We start from the raw sequence: 15,597 nt of genomic DNA, 5'->3' as shown, positions 1-15,597 counted from the left end.
CTTGAGATTCATTATCAACTGCAACGCAGCAGTCTCTTTTTCTAAACTAAGAAGCTCAAGGCAGTACTTATAATTTTCCTTTCCTCTATTTTAGCCTGACTAGCCTGTGATGTAGGCTAGGCAAAGACACAGCAATGTGCCCAGATCATAGCTCCAAGAGGATTTGAATCTGAGCTTCTGGAGCTGCCAGCCCTGGGCTGCCAGGAAAGGAACCTGAAGAGGGAAGCGTTTAGGGAGGAAAGGGACTACAATGGGATATAATGACATAGATTCCACCAAAGTGGCCTTTCCCCCCAAGGTTAACTCTCTCTGTAACCTGGAGATCAATTGTAACAGTGGGAGATCTCCAGCCACCATCAGGTGGTTGGCAATCATATGGACTACTAAGGCCCACTCCAGCATTTTAACCTCTACACTGGTTTTAATTAGTGAGGGCTTGCTAACATGCCAAAGCAAAAGTAAATGTAACTGTTTACAGGATTCTTCTGGTTTTCCTGGGCTGATTCTGCACTTACTTTGGGTGGGGAGCGAAGCATAGCAGGAGTCTCTTTCTTTTCTTGAATGAGGGTGGGGAGGAGAAGATTGGAGACAGCAGAGGAGGAGGGGGGAAAGCAAAAGGCAAATCTCTGCTGAAAGAAGTTAGGGCTTCTGGAGTGCAGTCACTTCAACCTTGCAACTGGGAACCAGGAAGTCTTTGAACTGATGTACTGGCTAATCAGGGAAGACTGCTATGCTACATCAGTATTGCAGGCACAGAGTAGGAAGTTAATTCACAAAAAGCAAAAATCTACACTTGTACTTGTGCCGGTTTTTCAAATATCAAGGCTTATATTCACTCCTAGATATTGCGGGGGAAAGATAGGGTTACCGCAGATCAATTATGCATGTTGCAGATGGAAATTTTAAAGTGCCAAAAATCAAAATGGAAATTGAATTCAGTGTAGATGGGATGGATTCCTTCGAACTGGGACTGGGTAAAAAGCCCCATTCAGATTACACCCTGAATGCTCTGAGTCCTACTGTCCGCAGTGTCTCCCTCCTAGCCAGCAGAAATCCTCATCCTCCATATTGGTATAGTGGCTAAGAGTGACAGCCTCTAATCTGGAGAGCTGGGTTTGATTTCCCACTTCTCCACATGCAGCCAGATGAGTGACCTTGAGCCAGTCACAGTCCTGTTATCTTAGAGCTCTCTCAGCCCCACCTATTTCACAGGGTGACTATTATGGGTAGAGGAAAGGAAGGTGATTTTAAACTACTTTGAGACACATGAGGCTTGCTGGGTGACCTTGGCCTGTCACAGTTCTGTCAGAACTCTCTCAGCCTCATCTACCTCACAGGTTCTCTGCTGTGGGGAGAGGAAGGGAAGGTGATTGTAAGCAGCTTTGAGACTCTGCTTTGAGGTAGTTACCTGATTTCACTGTTTCCTATACCCAAGTTGATTTTTAAATCAGAAATTGATTAAGGCCTGGCAACTTCTGTTATTCCCTTCATCGCTTCAAGTTGCACCGAGGCCTCCCCAAACAAGCACAGCACTCAGGATTCTAGGCACACAAGCAAATGCTCCGTATTTCTCATTATTCTTTCATTCTTGTATCTGGGAAACTCTGAGGCCAGCCGAGATGCCCCAAGCGCATCAACGGCAGCAAATTCTGAATTCGCATACATATATTTCTGCAGTGAGATGGAGGCAAGGGGCCTTGTTCTCTTCTTTCCTGGCAACTGGTCAGGAAAAAGGAAACCTCGACAGGCCATTTATTCTTTTCCTAGGTGGTTGCCAGAGCTAGCCTGGGAGGACACCATAAATTATTAAACCCCAAATGAAAATGACAGACGGTAACTCAGTTGGATGACCAGCCCACCACAGTTCCGGAATTCTAAAATGTTCTCCAGAGCCCTCCGATTGGAATAAGGAGTCGTAATAGAGGCTCTATAGGTTATGGTGAAATGTTCCTTGGTTCTCCAAAAGATAGGGTTGCCAGCCTCCAGACAGGGCCTGGAGATTCCCTAGGACATCATTCTGTGGAAGGGACTCATAGAGTTCATCCCGTAGCTTGCCAGTTTCTCTTGCAATTCTGGACTATGATTTGCCAAGGAATAAATCTACAGAAATCCTAAGCAAAGTTGCACCTTATTTAGAAGAAGAAGAAGAAGAGTTGGTTTTTATATGCCGCTTTTCCCTACACAAAGGAGTCTCAAAGTGGCTTACAGTCGCCTTCCCTTTCCTCTCCCCACAGCAGACACCCTGGGAGGGAGGTGAGGCTGAGAGAGCCCTGATATCACTGCTCGGTCAGAACAGCTTTATCAGTGCTGTGGCGAGCCCAAGGTCACCCAGCTGGCTGCATGTGGGGGAGCGCAGATTCGAACCTGGCATGCCAGATTAGAAGTCCACACTCCTAACCACTACACCAAACTTTATTCCACCCTATCACAACGGACTCAGGGCGGATCACATCATTAAAATCACAAACTCCAAAATACAAAAATAAACTCTCATTCAAATTCAAATTTCCAGTAAATTGAACTCTAATATTGCCCATAAAATCTATCATGGGGTCGAGGGAAGGGATAGCAGAGCCCCACTGCTCTTTCAATTGCTACTGCAGAATTGCTGAACATTCTCCTTCATATGCTTTCTTTAAAACCGTGGACAATAATATTTGCTCTTTCCCCATCCATTATATCTGTCAGTGGTACAGAGAAATGTACAATGCATTCTTATATGGTTAATTCCTATAGGAATAAGATGAAGAAGAAGTGGAGGAGGAAGAAGAGGAACAACAATGACAGCAGTTGGTTCTTATATGCTGCTTTTCTCTACCGGAAGGAGTCTCAAAGCGGCTTCCAATTACCTTCCCTTTCCTCTCCCCACAACAAACACCCTGTGAGGGTGGTGGGGCTGAGAGAGCCCTGATATTACTGCACTTCGCTTTTTATCCTCTCCCAACCCAAATAAACCCCTCTCCTCTGCACTATGTTTAATTTCCATTTTGATTTTGGGCGCTTTAAATGTTTTCCTCTGCAACATGTACAATTATTGATCAGCGGTGGACCCTACCTTTCTCCCATGATATCCAGGAATGGATATAAGTTGCTATATTTCAGAAACCTGCTTTTGAAGGCCCCCAGGATAAGTGTGGATCTTCTGCATTTTGCTGGATTTTCTTCCTGAAAAGCTGACCTAGAGAAGCAGTCTGTCCCTGATGGGCTGGGCGTCAATTCAAAGACTTCCTGGTTCCCAGTTACAGGGCTTCCCTCCCAAGACTTATTTTTTGCCCTTTTTTAAAGTGACAGTGCTCCAGAAGCCCACACTTCTGAGCAGAGATTTGCCTTGTTCTCTGTAAGGCTCTGCTGGCTCCCCACCCCTTTCAGGAAAAGAAAGAAGCAAGCAGCCGCAGCTGCACTTGGCTCCTCCCCTGGCTTGCTCTGGCTAATAAAGCACTCTTTAATGCCAACAGGACTTCAACCCCCCTCCCCAACACTCATTTAAGAAAAGAAAAATAGTTTCCATTCCCCTCCCCCCTCTGAGCTTCCCCAATCAAGTGCAGAATGCTTTCTGTTTCAATTCAGGGTGGGGGTAGGAAGACCTAGGACCAAATTGATCTGAATTCAGTAGGATCGACAATGGAAAAAGCAAAGTAAGTGCAGAATCAGTCCTCCTCTGTGAGAACAGCTTTATCAGTGCTGTGGTGAGCCCAAGGTCACCCAGCTGGCTGCATGTTGAGGAGGAGTGGGGAATCATACCCAGCTCACCAGATTTATTTCTTTATTTGTTTATTTGTTTTGTTTTTCCATTTGTATACCGCCACTCTCTACAAAGCCATCTCGGCTCCTAACCTTTACACCAAGCTGGCACATGTGCCCTATGAATGAAAACAAGCAAACAAGGATGGACCATTTTATAGACAGATATTTAAACAGCACACAAAAGCTTTGTTCACTTGCTGATTTGGAGAGCTTTAGAGTGGGATGGAGGCTGAAGCAGCCCAAACAGATGCAAAAGCAATGTAGCCAATCTGTCCTGGCTGCCACAGGGAGGTAATGCATCTCCCGTCTCCCTTCACATCTGGCTAGGAGGCAAAGGATTGCAACACACAAGCCAGGTCGTTTTGGGAAATGGAGCACAATCCATGATTTATTCATGTCCTCTGTAATGGCAAAGGGACAGCGGTGACAATTGTCTGGCCACCATCAATGTATCTAATATTGAGCTTGGACCCAGAATATGGATCAAAAAATCCACACAATGGTGCAATGGGACTGTGTACAGAAAGGGGGGATTTTCTACAAACTTGGCAAACTTTTAAAAAGGAGAGAGAGAGAGAGAGAGAGAGAGAAAGAGAGAAAGAGAGAGAGAGAGGAACAAAGAAATTAAACAAAATAAGTGCTGAGATCTTGCAAGACAATCTCATGAACTTTTGGCAGCCATTTTGGATTTTCCAGGCACCAGCAGGAAAAACAGTACTGAACTCTTTGGTTGCCTAGACAACTTAAAAATTTTAAGGCACCGCCGAATAAATATCTTTAACAAGGATTTTGAATCAGCAGCAGATAAACTCAGTGCCTCCTTAAGAGAAGTAACCATCCTTCACAAGCCATTACCAGAGCTAGATCGGCTATTAGAGACACATTGCTAACTTACAAAGAATGCCCCACTTTGAACAGGATGTTATGTGCACTGGATTTTTCAGCGTATTCAAATCACATTAAAAATATAATCTTAAAACATTGGCACACGATCTAAAAGGCTGTGAATCTAAACTCATTTTTGTGTGGAAGCGAGGGAGGAATATTAAAGAGTTAATCTCTCAATCCACAAACTCTGGGGAGGATCATTTAACGGCGGGTCGCTTTAAATGCTGGACTTGTCAGGCTTGTAAATTCGCGGAAGAGGCTAAGGGACCCAATTTATCGGTTGATAATTATAAAATGGTAATAAATACATTCATAAATTTCAACACATCCCACGTAATTATACTTAATTAGATGTTCCTGTCCAAAGGTGTATTTTGGAATGTCTACATATCCTTGTTTGATTAATTACTATGTTGCTTCCCCTAGGCCTCAGTTATCAGTACAGAATATCAGTACTTTGATACATACAGTGTCCAATGAATAACCAGGTACACTTTCGCATATCTATGTTTATGGATAAATAATTGATGAATAATAAATATATGTTTTGTATTTTAATTATATACCTTTATTACAGGTATATTATACATGAAATACTTCTACCAAACAGCTAGGCATCCGTGCTCCTCGTTTTTAAGCCTTACTATTCACACAAAATCATCGGGGTCCAGTTACCATGGCCAGCCTCTCACAAAACTTCCTGTCTAGAGACCAAAACACCAAGAATCCCTAAGGGGAGGGAATGCTTTATTGTTGTGGCATTTCTCCATAGCAACGCTGAAGGGTTATTATTTTTTTAATGCTTCTGCATTGTGGCATTACCACATCGTTTTTTTTTAAATTAATTTCAGGGCTTGGTGGGGAAGGTTGAGGCCCCGAAATATCCACTGTGCTGTGATTGGTGGCTTGAAGTGATTGACAAGCTGAGTGGGGAGGGGAGAAGTTCGCTTTGTTTTCCTTTGCTGCCTCGTTGGGAGGCAAAAAGCTGCAACGAGGGAGTGGGAAAACATCAGGTAGCTTGCAAATGCATGTCTTACAACCGTGCATTTGCAAGCAGGAGGCGGTACGAGTTTATCAATTCCATGCGGAAACGGCTAGTTTTCCAATGAGGAAGCTCAGGATCCTCCTCCATTCCCGCCTCAAGTAATGACATATCAACTCTGACCAATAATCTGCCCCTCCTCCCTTGCGGGATGGAGGGGTGCAATTTTTTTTTAATTAATTTTGCTGGTGGTATAGTGTGAGTGCGTTATTGTGCATGCTCAGACCAGAAAAGGGGGAGGAAGAGACATGATGGAAGGTGGGGCAGCCCACTCTCCCAAGGAAATGCAAAACAATTGCCGGACAAATGCTTTTGAAATGGGGGCTGTTTTGCTTTAAAATTCAGACAATAGCCAATTAAAAAAAAACACAACACTATTTACTAGTGCGTCTTCTAAAATTCAGCACATCTGCAATTTATACAAACAGAAGAACAGAATTCCTCAAGTGGACATTTATAGACCAGTTAAACTCAGCATGTTGTCTTATTAAAATATCCAAGTAATTAGCAGTTTAAGCAGTGTGAATAAATGATGGCGCATAAATTAATAGTGGCAATCCGTACAGAAACACTCGTGCCCCTTTGCACATTCACAAAAGAGCACAAGATTAGGAAGTAGGCCAAAAGCAAGTCCAAACTGGGCTAGCTAAAGGATGGCTGCCCCTCTTCCCCTGACCCACTTCCCCTGACCCAGCCAGTTTGGTGTAGTGGTTAGGAGTGCGGACTTCTAATCTGGCATGCCAGGTTCGATTCTGCATTCCCCCACATGCCGCCAGCTGGGTGACCTTGGGTTCACTACGGCACTGATAAAGCTGTTCTGACTGAGCAGCGATATCAGGGCTCTCTCAGCCTCACCTACCCCACAGGGTGTCTGTTGTGGGGAGAGGAATGGGAAGGCAAATGTAAGCCGCTTTGAGCCTCCTTCGGGTCGAGAAAAGAGGCATAGAAGAACCAACTCTTCTTCTTCTTCTTCATCCTTCCCTGAACTTGGATCCAGAGTATGGATTAAAAATGTGTGGTTGGCCTTGATCAGGGTCAGGGCCTCCTGAGTCCTGGCCTCTACCTGGTGGAACAAGCCCCTGGATGATCTCTGAGCACTAGAAGAACTTTCGCAGTTCCAAAGGGCCTGCAAGATGGAGCTCTTTGGCCAGGCATCTGATCCAGGCCAGCAAGTAACTCCAGGGGCCCTCCCTGCAGAATTCCCGCCTGGAACAGTGACAGGTGCAGAGCTTTCTAGTGGCAATAATGGCAGCTATAGGGAATGGGCATTTTTACTGTTTTAAAGGTAAAGGTATCCCCTGTGGAAGCACCGAGTCATGTCTGACCCTTGGGGTGACGCCCTCTAGCGTTTTCTTGGCAGACTCAATAGGGGGTGGTTTGCCAGTGCCTTCCCCAGTCATTACCGTTTACCCCCCAGCAAGCTGGGTACTCATTTTACCGACCTCGGAAGGATGGAAGGCTGAGTCAACCTTGAGCCGGCTGCTGGGATCGAACTCCCAGCCTCATGGTCAGAGCTTCAGACAGCATGTCGGCTGCCTTACCACCCTGCGCCACAAGAGGCTTATTTTTACTGTTTTAAATGCTACTATATGTTTATATGTTGAATATTAGTAGTTATTAACCTTATTGTTTTACATTGTAAATCACCCGAGATAGTTATCCCAGGAGGTTAGTTAATAATCAAATAGGCAGGTAGGTGGATGGACGAATGAATGAATGAATGAATGAATGAATGAATGAATGACCTGGGTTCAAATGTCCATCCAGCCAATGACGCTTGGTGTTTTTTTCGTACTGACTTGATTCACAAGGTTGTTGTGAGGACAGAGAAAGCCGTGCATTGTTACCCTTAAAGGAATGGCAAGATAAAAAGGCACCCTCAATGGACCTGTGGTTGCTGCATCTCAAGGTCATTGCTTTTCAGGGAACCGAATTTGTGTATGAGTCCATTTCCGCAACATTTAAAATGCCCGTCTGTTCCTTGCGAATTTATTTCCGTGGAAAGGGATGAAGCGTGGCTTAACTGTCCCACTGCAAGCTAGGAGATCTCAAAGGGCTTGAAGACAATCTAGAAATTATACTAACTCTGGGCATCTGTTTCTTCCATTCATGAATGCCATCTCATTTAGCATAATCCCCCATGCAAATCCTGCCCATCACACCGTGACTTCTATCTCTCCCCATAGGTTGCCATAGCTGTTAATTGGGTCATGGAAATTTGGGGCTGCCAACTATAGCGGTGCTCAGCGTGGCATTGCTCAGGGGCAGTGCAGCTGCTTTGCATGCAAAAAGTTGCAGGTTCCATCCTTGGCATCTCTATTTAAAAAGAAGAAGGGCTGGGTTTTTTGGACCCTGCTTTCCACTACCCCTAGGAGTCCCAAAGCTGCCTTCCCTTCCTTTCCCCACAAGAGACACCTTGTAAGGTAGGTGGAACGGAGAGAGCTCTGAGAGAACAGTGACTGGCCCAAGGTCACTCAGCTGTATGCGGAGGAGGAGTGGGGAACCAAACCCAGTTCTCCATATTAGAGGCTGCCACTCTTAACGACTACACCACACTGGCTCTGATCTTAGGTGATGTGAAAGATCTCCTCCTGAGATCCCGTTAGTCAAAGATGTTAAGATGGACCTTGGTAGACCAAATGGTGTGACTTGGTATTTATAAAACAGTTTCTTGCATTCATGTGGGTTGGGCCCCTAAGGAGGAGGAGGAAGTGGAGGTGGAAGAGAAAGAAGAAGAGGAAGAGGAGGAAGAAGAAGAGTTGGTTCTTATATCCCGCTTTTCTCTACCCGAAGGAGTCTCAAGGAGGCTTCCATTTGCCTTCCCTTCCTCTCCCCACAACAGACACCCTGTGAGGGAGGTGAGGCTGAGAGAACCTTGATATTATTGAAGAAGAAGAAGAGTTGGTTCTTATATTCCGCTTTTCTCTACCCAGACGAGTCTCAAAGCAGCTTACAGTCGCCTTCCCTTTCCTTTTCCCACGACAGACACCCAGTGAGGTAGGGGAGGCTGAGAGAGCCCTGATATTCCTGCTCAGTCAGAACAGATTTATCAGTGCCTGGCAAGCCCAAGGTCACCCAGCTGGCTGCATGTGGGGGAGGAGCAGGGAATCAAACCCAGCTTGCCAGATTAGAAGTCCGCACTGCTAACCACTACACCAAGGTAGCCCGCTGCATGCCTTCTAAACGCAAGCAGGTACACTCAACACAATGTTCCTGGGAGCATGAGTGTCAGAAAGCTCAGTGGTGCCTTTAAATCCAAAAGGTATGCACTGTATAACTAAGCAGATGCAGCTTTCATTTAGATCTCATAAATGCATGAACATGTCGCACGCTATTACATCACCACAAATCAGGGTTTGTTTTTTTTGTAATTGTCAAGGGTTTGTTACCAACATGTCAAGCTGCAAGATCCCTGAACCTTGAAGTTAGCCTTGGGCAAGCCATATCTGTTCATTAAAAAAGAAAGTTATTGACAGGTAAATGATGTTTCACATGAACACTGGAAATGTAGGAAGCATCAGTGGTGCTCTGTGCAAAAATTAGGGGCCAAGCCTTTTGCACTCAGGAATATAACAGGCACTAGATTCGGGAGGGGGGGCGGGGAGTGGAAGAACAAGTATTTAAAAAGTTGCCATATAGAAGATGTTCTCTCTTGCCCCAGAGGGATGGACCAGAACCAATGGGATGAAATTAATTCAAAAGAAATTCTGTCTAAACACCCGGAAGAAGTTCCTGACAGTTAGAGTGGTTCCTCAGTGGAACAGGCTTCCTCGGGAGGTGGTGAGTTTTCCATCCTTGAAAATCTTTAAACAGAGCCTAGGAAGCCATCTGACGGAGAGGCTGATTCTGTAAAGGGGTGGCAGGTTACAGTGGATGAGCGATAGGGTTGTGAGTGTCCTGCATAGTGCAGGGGGTTGGACTAGATGACCCAAGAGGCCCCTTCCAACTCTATGATTCTATGATTCTATGAATGGGCCCAGGAATGACTTCTGCTAGAGGAAATGGCTGCTTCGGAGGTCAGATGCTGTGTCATTATACCCAGCTAGGGCCCCTCCCATCCCTAAACCCTCCCTTCCCCATGGACCACCTGCAAATCTCCAGGAACTTCTGAACCCAGAGTTGGTTCCCCAGTGGTTTTCACACCACATTGGGGATCCCTGTAGACTCCTGCTTGGCCAAACAGGGAAGAGAGAGGCATGGCATATTCAGCCTGTCCAATTCTATCTCCAATCCCAGCCTTGGCTGTGTGCGCTATGCAGATGCAGAATATAAACAGTTCTGAATACAGCTATTTAATGGCTGGTAACCCAGTGGCTGAGAACTCAAATCACCGTGGCAACCTCTGCTGCCATTTCCCAGAATGAATATGGTTTGCAGAGAGGAAAGAAAGGGGGGGAAACAAACACACACATCAAAAGGCAGATATTTTTGACAGGATCACTGTTTACGGCAACACCACTGGCTTCAAAAAACAGCTTCTGTTCCATCGGAGTATGCCGGCTATACTATTAAATGCCCCAAGAAAAACCTAGCATGAGAGCTCAGATTGCTGCTATTGAATGGGAAGGGTCATCCCAGAGCATAACCCATCCCTACGAGAGACAGACCCTGCTCAGGCAGTTGGGTGCAGCAGAACGGCATTGATGAGAAAACAGAGTTGAGGCAGGCGGCAGCCAGGAGGAGGGGGGACCCACACAGTCACGTAGCCTGGCTGTTTCGAGAGTACAAAATTGCTCCCTGCAGAACACAGGAGAGAGCTGTGCTCAGCCAGTTGGCGCATGGCAAACTGGGCGCATGGACGGTCTTGACAGAAGCTTCAGACTGGAAATAGAAACGAGACAACGGCAACTACGGGGACCCTGTCGGACTAGTGCCTCACCTTTATTCAGATGACTCAGGGGACATTTAGGAAGTTGGTTAATATATATACCACTAGGGTTGCCAGCCTCAAGGTGGATCCAGGAAATCCCCTACTTTTGCAAATTACAGTGGTCAGTTCCCCTGGAGAAAATGGCTGCTTTGGAGGGTGGACTTTACGGCAGTGGTCCCCAACCCCTGGTCCGGGGACTGGTATTGGTCCGTAGATCAATCTGTACCGAGCCATGGCTCCTCCTTGTCCTCCTCCCCGGCTGCTGCCTCGGGGGCTGCCTTGATACTCTGTCGCTGGCTCACCTTTGGTGCTCTCCAGCGGCCGCCATAGCTGGGGACCCCCCTTGGTGTGGTACTGCGCAGATACTGCTGGCAGCCCCCCCCCCAGTGGGCGGAGGGAAGTCAGGGGCGCCGGCGGGAAAGCAAGCAGAGCAGGGGCTCATGCAGCGGCAGCGACGTCTCTCGGCAAAAGACTAACTCCCCCCCCAGGCCTCAGTAAAATTGTCAACCATTGACTGGTCCCTGGTGATAAAAAGGTTGGGGACCACTATTTTATGGCATGTAGAGGGGGCAGCCTCCAGGTGGGACCTGGGGATCCCCGGGAATGTCATCTCATCTCCAAACCACAGAGATTAGTTCTCTTGGAGAAAATGGATGCTTTGGAGCAGGAGTAGTCAAACTGCAGCCCTCCAGATATCTATGGACTACAATTCCCATGAGCCCTTGCCAGCAAATGCTGGCAGTGGCTCATTGAAATTGTAGTCCATGGACACTTGGAGGGCCGCAGTTTGACTACCCCTGCTTTGGAGGATGGACTCCCTGGCACTGAACCCCACTGAGGTCCCTGTCCCCCACCAAGCTGTATGACCATTCACTCCCCACCTCAAACTACACCCTCCCCAGGCTCCACCCCTAACATCCCTCTCTATTTCCCAACAGGGTCTCTACAACTGTGCTGGTCTTGCGAACGGCTGTATCTACTTTCTGTTGTTTTTCTAAACCCCTTCAGAAAGAAAGAAGCAGGGAAATACAATAAATAAATAAATAATACATTATAGTTTAACCCACCTAGGGTTAGGGTTCTTCCTGGCAACTGGTTGAAGGTAGGAAGATAAAGAAGAGTTGGCTTTCATACCCTGCTTTTCACTGCCTGAAGGAGTCTCAAAACAGCTTACATTCACCTTCTTTTCCTCTCCCCACAACAGACACCCTGTGAGGTTGCTAGCACTGAGAGAACTCTGACAGGACTGCTTTGTGAGAACAGCACTATCAGGGCTGTGATGAGCCTAAGATCACCCAGCTGGCTGCATGTGGAGGAGCAGGGAATCCAACCCGGCTTGCCAGATCAGAAGCCGCCACTCTTAATCGCTACACCAGGCTGGCTCTCATGCTGGATGGTGGGGGACTTACTAAGAGAAAGTGAAAGGCCTGAGCCATGGTTCCAGTGTTGCACTGGAAGTCACGGCACCACACCAGCGAGTTCTCGGTGGCACTCTGCATTTGGGCAAAGACTCTATGGTAGAACTGGCTTCTACCATAGAGTTTTTGCCCAAATACCAGAATTTTACTCAGAACTCACTGATATGATAATGCTTTCTTTCCAATGCTGGTAATGTGGCCTACACCACCTTCTTTCTATGGGTCCCCGGCATCAGCCACTTAATTGGCAGCAGGTAACTAGTCCATTGGTGATGCTGAGTAAAGGCCAAATATTTCAGAGTGTAGTTGTATTGTTCTGCAGCTGATCAGCTAGATTCAAGTCCAGTTGCATCTTAGAGACCCATAAGATTTTGGGGGCACAATATTTTGAGAGTCAAAGTTCTCTCATCTGCATTATGATTTCTAATAAGTGAGATCTGGGCTCTGATTTGCCTTCCCCTCAACCACCCAGCAGTTGTGGGGAATGGTTGTTAATTTGGACCCTGAATTATATCTGTTTGAGGTCTTCAAACAAGGAAATTCTTGGTTCAGATCCCAGCCATGAAATGAAGGAGAGTCCCTGTCCTTGAGGCCTCTACAACATGAGGTGATCTTACACCAGATTCATAAGCATTCCTTAACAGGCCAACACATTTTGGAAGAAGCCCCTGAGAAAAAGAAGTTTTCCATCCACAGCCTTAGATTTTAAGAATCTCTCTTGGTGTGCTTACAAATTGCCACCATTCCACTCAAGCCCTGCAAAAATGTGTCTCCCAGCTTAGAAGTGCAGCTTGGTCTGGCTAGTCATGTTTTATAGGGGATGTATCCTGAAGAAGGAAGACAGGAGGGGAATAGATGCTTTCGAATTATGGTGTTGGAGACGAATGCTGCGAATACCATGGACAGCCAAAGTTACCAACAAGATAGTTTTAGAGAGGAGCAAACCAACTAGGTCATTAGAAGGCAAGATATTATGGCTAAGGCTCACTTACTTTGGACACATCATGCGATCAAACTCGCTAGAAATATCATTAATTCTCGGCATGGTCAGCAGCAAAAGGAAACGTGGTCGCCAAAGGATCTGCTGGCTCGACACGATCAAAGCCGACACAGGGATGACCATGAACCAAGTAAAAGAAGCAGTCAGAGACAGGGGTGCATGGCGAAGATTTTCCTATAGAATCGCCAAGGGTCAGACATGACTGAACAGATAACATCATCATCATCACTTTTTCCATGATGGTTTTCCTTTGAAGAACATGTTTTAAACTTTACCTCCAAGGCTGGGGAATCTCCTTACATTTTGCTTTGATTTGTGCAGGAACATCGTAGCACCATGCATAAAAGAATTTGGAACTGGAGAAGATGGACTTTTAGGACTGTGGCAGTGCAGTCCACATACATTTATAGCAACTTTTTACAGTATCTCTTATAGCGTCGCAATGCTGCACATGCTTACCATGTTCGACAAGGTGTGGGGTGACTGAACGAAGACTGACACCACCTGAAAAAAAACAAAGAACAAAGCATTCCACCAGCTGCCACAAAGATCACACTAAATAGTGTGGGCTTCCCAGCCCCCAAATTTAATACCTCGCTGCTCCCAAAAACAACCATGTCGTTGGCACATGGCACTCGGCCTCGATCCCAGTTGGAAACATTTTCAAAATTGGTGTTTGGGATCCACTGTTTATACACAGCTCTTGAAGAACCTATCAAAAAAGACAAAGGAACCAAGAATGTAATGCACATCATTTCAGATGATCTATCTCTCAGAAAATGACCGTGCCAGATTCTCAGTGATGGATAGTCCATTTATTGAGCTAGAGACAAACAAGATCTGGGGGAGGGGGTAAAAGATTTCAAGAGTCAAAAGTCTCAGGACGAGTGCTTGCACTCGAAAGCTCGTGCCATGAATCAGTCCAGGTGATACTGGACTCTGATTTTGTTGTCCTTTAATCAAAGTTTGGCTATCGAATGCTTCTACCTCCAAAATCTTGTTGGTCTCCAGTTGGACTGCAAGGGACTACTAGCTTCTTGTACTGCAGATTAACATGGTTTCCCCAAAACGATCTCTGCTTAATGAATTGCAGTTACTGACCTGTTGGGTCTCTCAAGCCCTGACCCACATAATGGCTGGGAGCCCCACAGTCCTGTCCAAGATAGCTCACCTGCCAGTCACCATGGAGGAGCTGGAGGATGCCGAAGACCTGCAGAAGTAGGGGTAGGCAATGAAGGATGGGCCCCTGCAGCCTCCGACTGCCCAAAGGAAGTCCCGCCCTCGTGGTTCAGGGAGGAACCAATAAAAGGAGGCGCATGAAAGGAGGTGGGGGAGGAAGTGGGTAGCGTGATAGTGACAGGAAGTATCTCGCTGTCGAGGCACATTCTGAGACCTTCCGGGGCCTCTCAACAGGGGAAAAGAGTCAGTCAGGAAGGCGGAAGGCAGCACTACCCTGGGAGTAGCCAAGGAGCCCAGCATGTTCCCAATGGAAACTGTCATCCTGAGCATTTCCTATATGTTAAGGAAGCCTCGCAAATGGATTGGACTAGCCCACTCAAAAAAACAAACAAACGGTAGTCTACACATTTCGAGTGCTGTCACATGCTCCCCAAAATGCTACTCCCCCCTAGCTGATCTCCCTTGCTGCTCCTAGGAGCGCCACAAATGATTAGGGATGAGTTTGTACAAAACTGCCAAACTCCAAGAACAGCTCTGGATTCTTACAGCAAACACAAACACTGGTGCAAACCTATTTGCAAATGATTTGTGCTTCGGCAGTATTGTGATGTGGCCGGATTGCTACGGACTCCAGCTTGACACCCCTGATTGGATGGGAGATCACCAAGAAAGCCCAGGATTGAGGCAGAGGCAGGCAATGGCTAATCACTCCTCTTCTTGCCTTGAGAATCCTTTGGGGTCTCCATGATTCAGCTGTGACTTGAACACAGATGGATGCAGATGAAGCTACCTTGTGCCGAATGAGAAATTTGGTCTATCAAGGACTGTATTGTCTGTTCAGACTGTCAATGGCTCATTGGGGTCTCAAGCAGTGGTCTCTCTCATCACCTTCTACCTGGTCCTTATTAACTAGAGATGCCAGGGATCGAACCTGGGGCCTTCTACATGCAAAGCAGAGACTCTTCCTCTGAGCCATAGCCCTGCAATTTCCACCACCATCTGGGAAACACATTTGCAAGGAATGGGGCAAGGACTCTTCACCTTGGGGGAATGAGACAGACTTGATTTCTGCCACTTTTGAAGGGTAGGAGCCCATGCAGCTGCCAGCATTGACAGTCACCTAGCTTGCAGATGGTCTCAGGCAATTATCCATGAAACGTGCTGACTGGTTGGTGGACCCCAATCACTCTCCCCTAGGAACTCTAGTGGATTGACAGTCGTCATGGCTTCTGGTGAAGTTTTCGGCAAAGACAGAGAGAAAGAGATGCCGCTGTGCTTCCATGGTCAATGAACAGCCAATGGCAGTTTTCAACCGAACACATGAAATTCCATTTTTGTGGGTATTCTTCTCTTTTCCTGTCACTGTATGGAGCTTTGGAAAATTTCCAGGCCACTTTCCATTGTGCATATAGTGTAGCAAACTCGCAGAGTGTGAACCGCAATTCATATCTTGGGG

General features: G+C 46.5%; 1 protein-coding gene across 1 annotated transcript in view; it reads right to left on the bottom strand.

The window, feature by feature from the left end:
• AMN (amnion associated transmembrane protein) overlaps positions 1 to 15,597 on the bottom strand; it is an 85,685-nt gene that overhangs the window by 62,634 nt on the left and 7,454 nt on the right. Inside the window, exons 2-3 of the mRNA XM_077323746.1 lie at positions 13,556 to 13,674; positions 13,422 to 13,466 (exon numbers count right to left, since the gene is read on the bottom strand). Coding sequence (XP_077179861.1) covers positions 13,422 to 13,466; positions 13,556 to 13,674 — 164 coding nt within the window. The remainder of the gene's footprint in view (positions 1 to 13,421; positions 13,467 to 13,555; positions 13,675 to 15,597) is intronic.

This window comes from Paroedura picta, chromosome 2, assembly GCF_049243985.1.
Source record: "Paroedura picta isolate Pp20150507F chromosome 2, Ppicta_v3.0, whole genome shotgun sequence".
NCBI classification, from domain to species: Eukaryota; Metazoa; Chordata; class Lepidosauria; order Squamata; family Gekkonidae; genus Paroedura; species Paroedura picta.
This window is presented reverse-complemented; position numbering and strand designations above follow the sequence as displayed.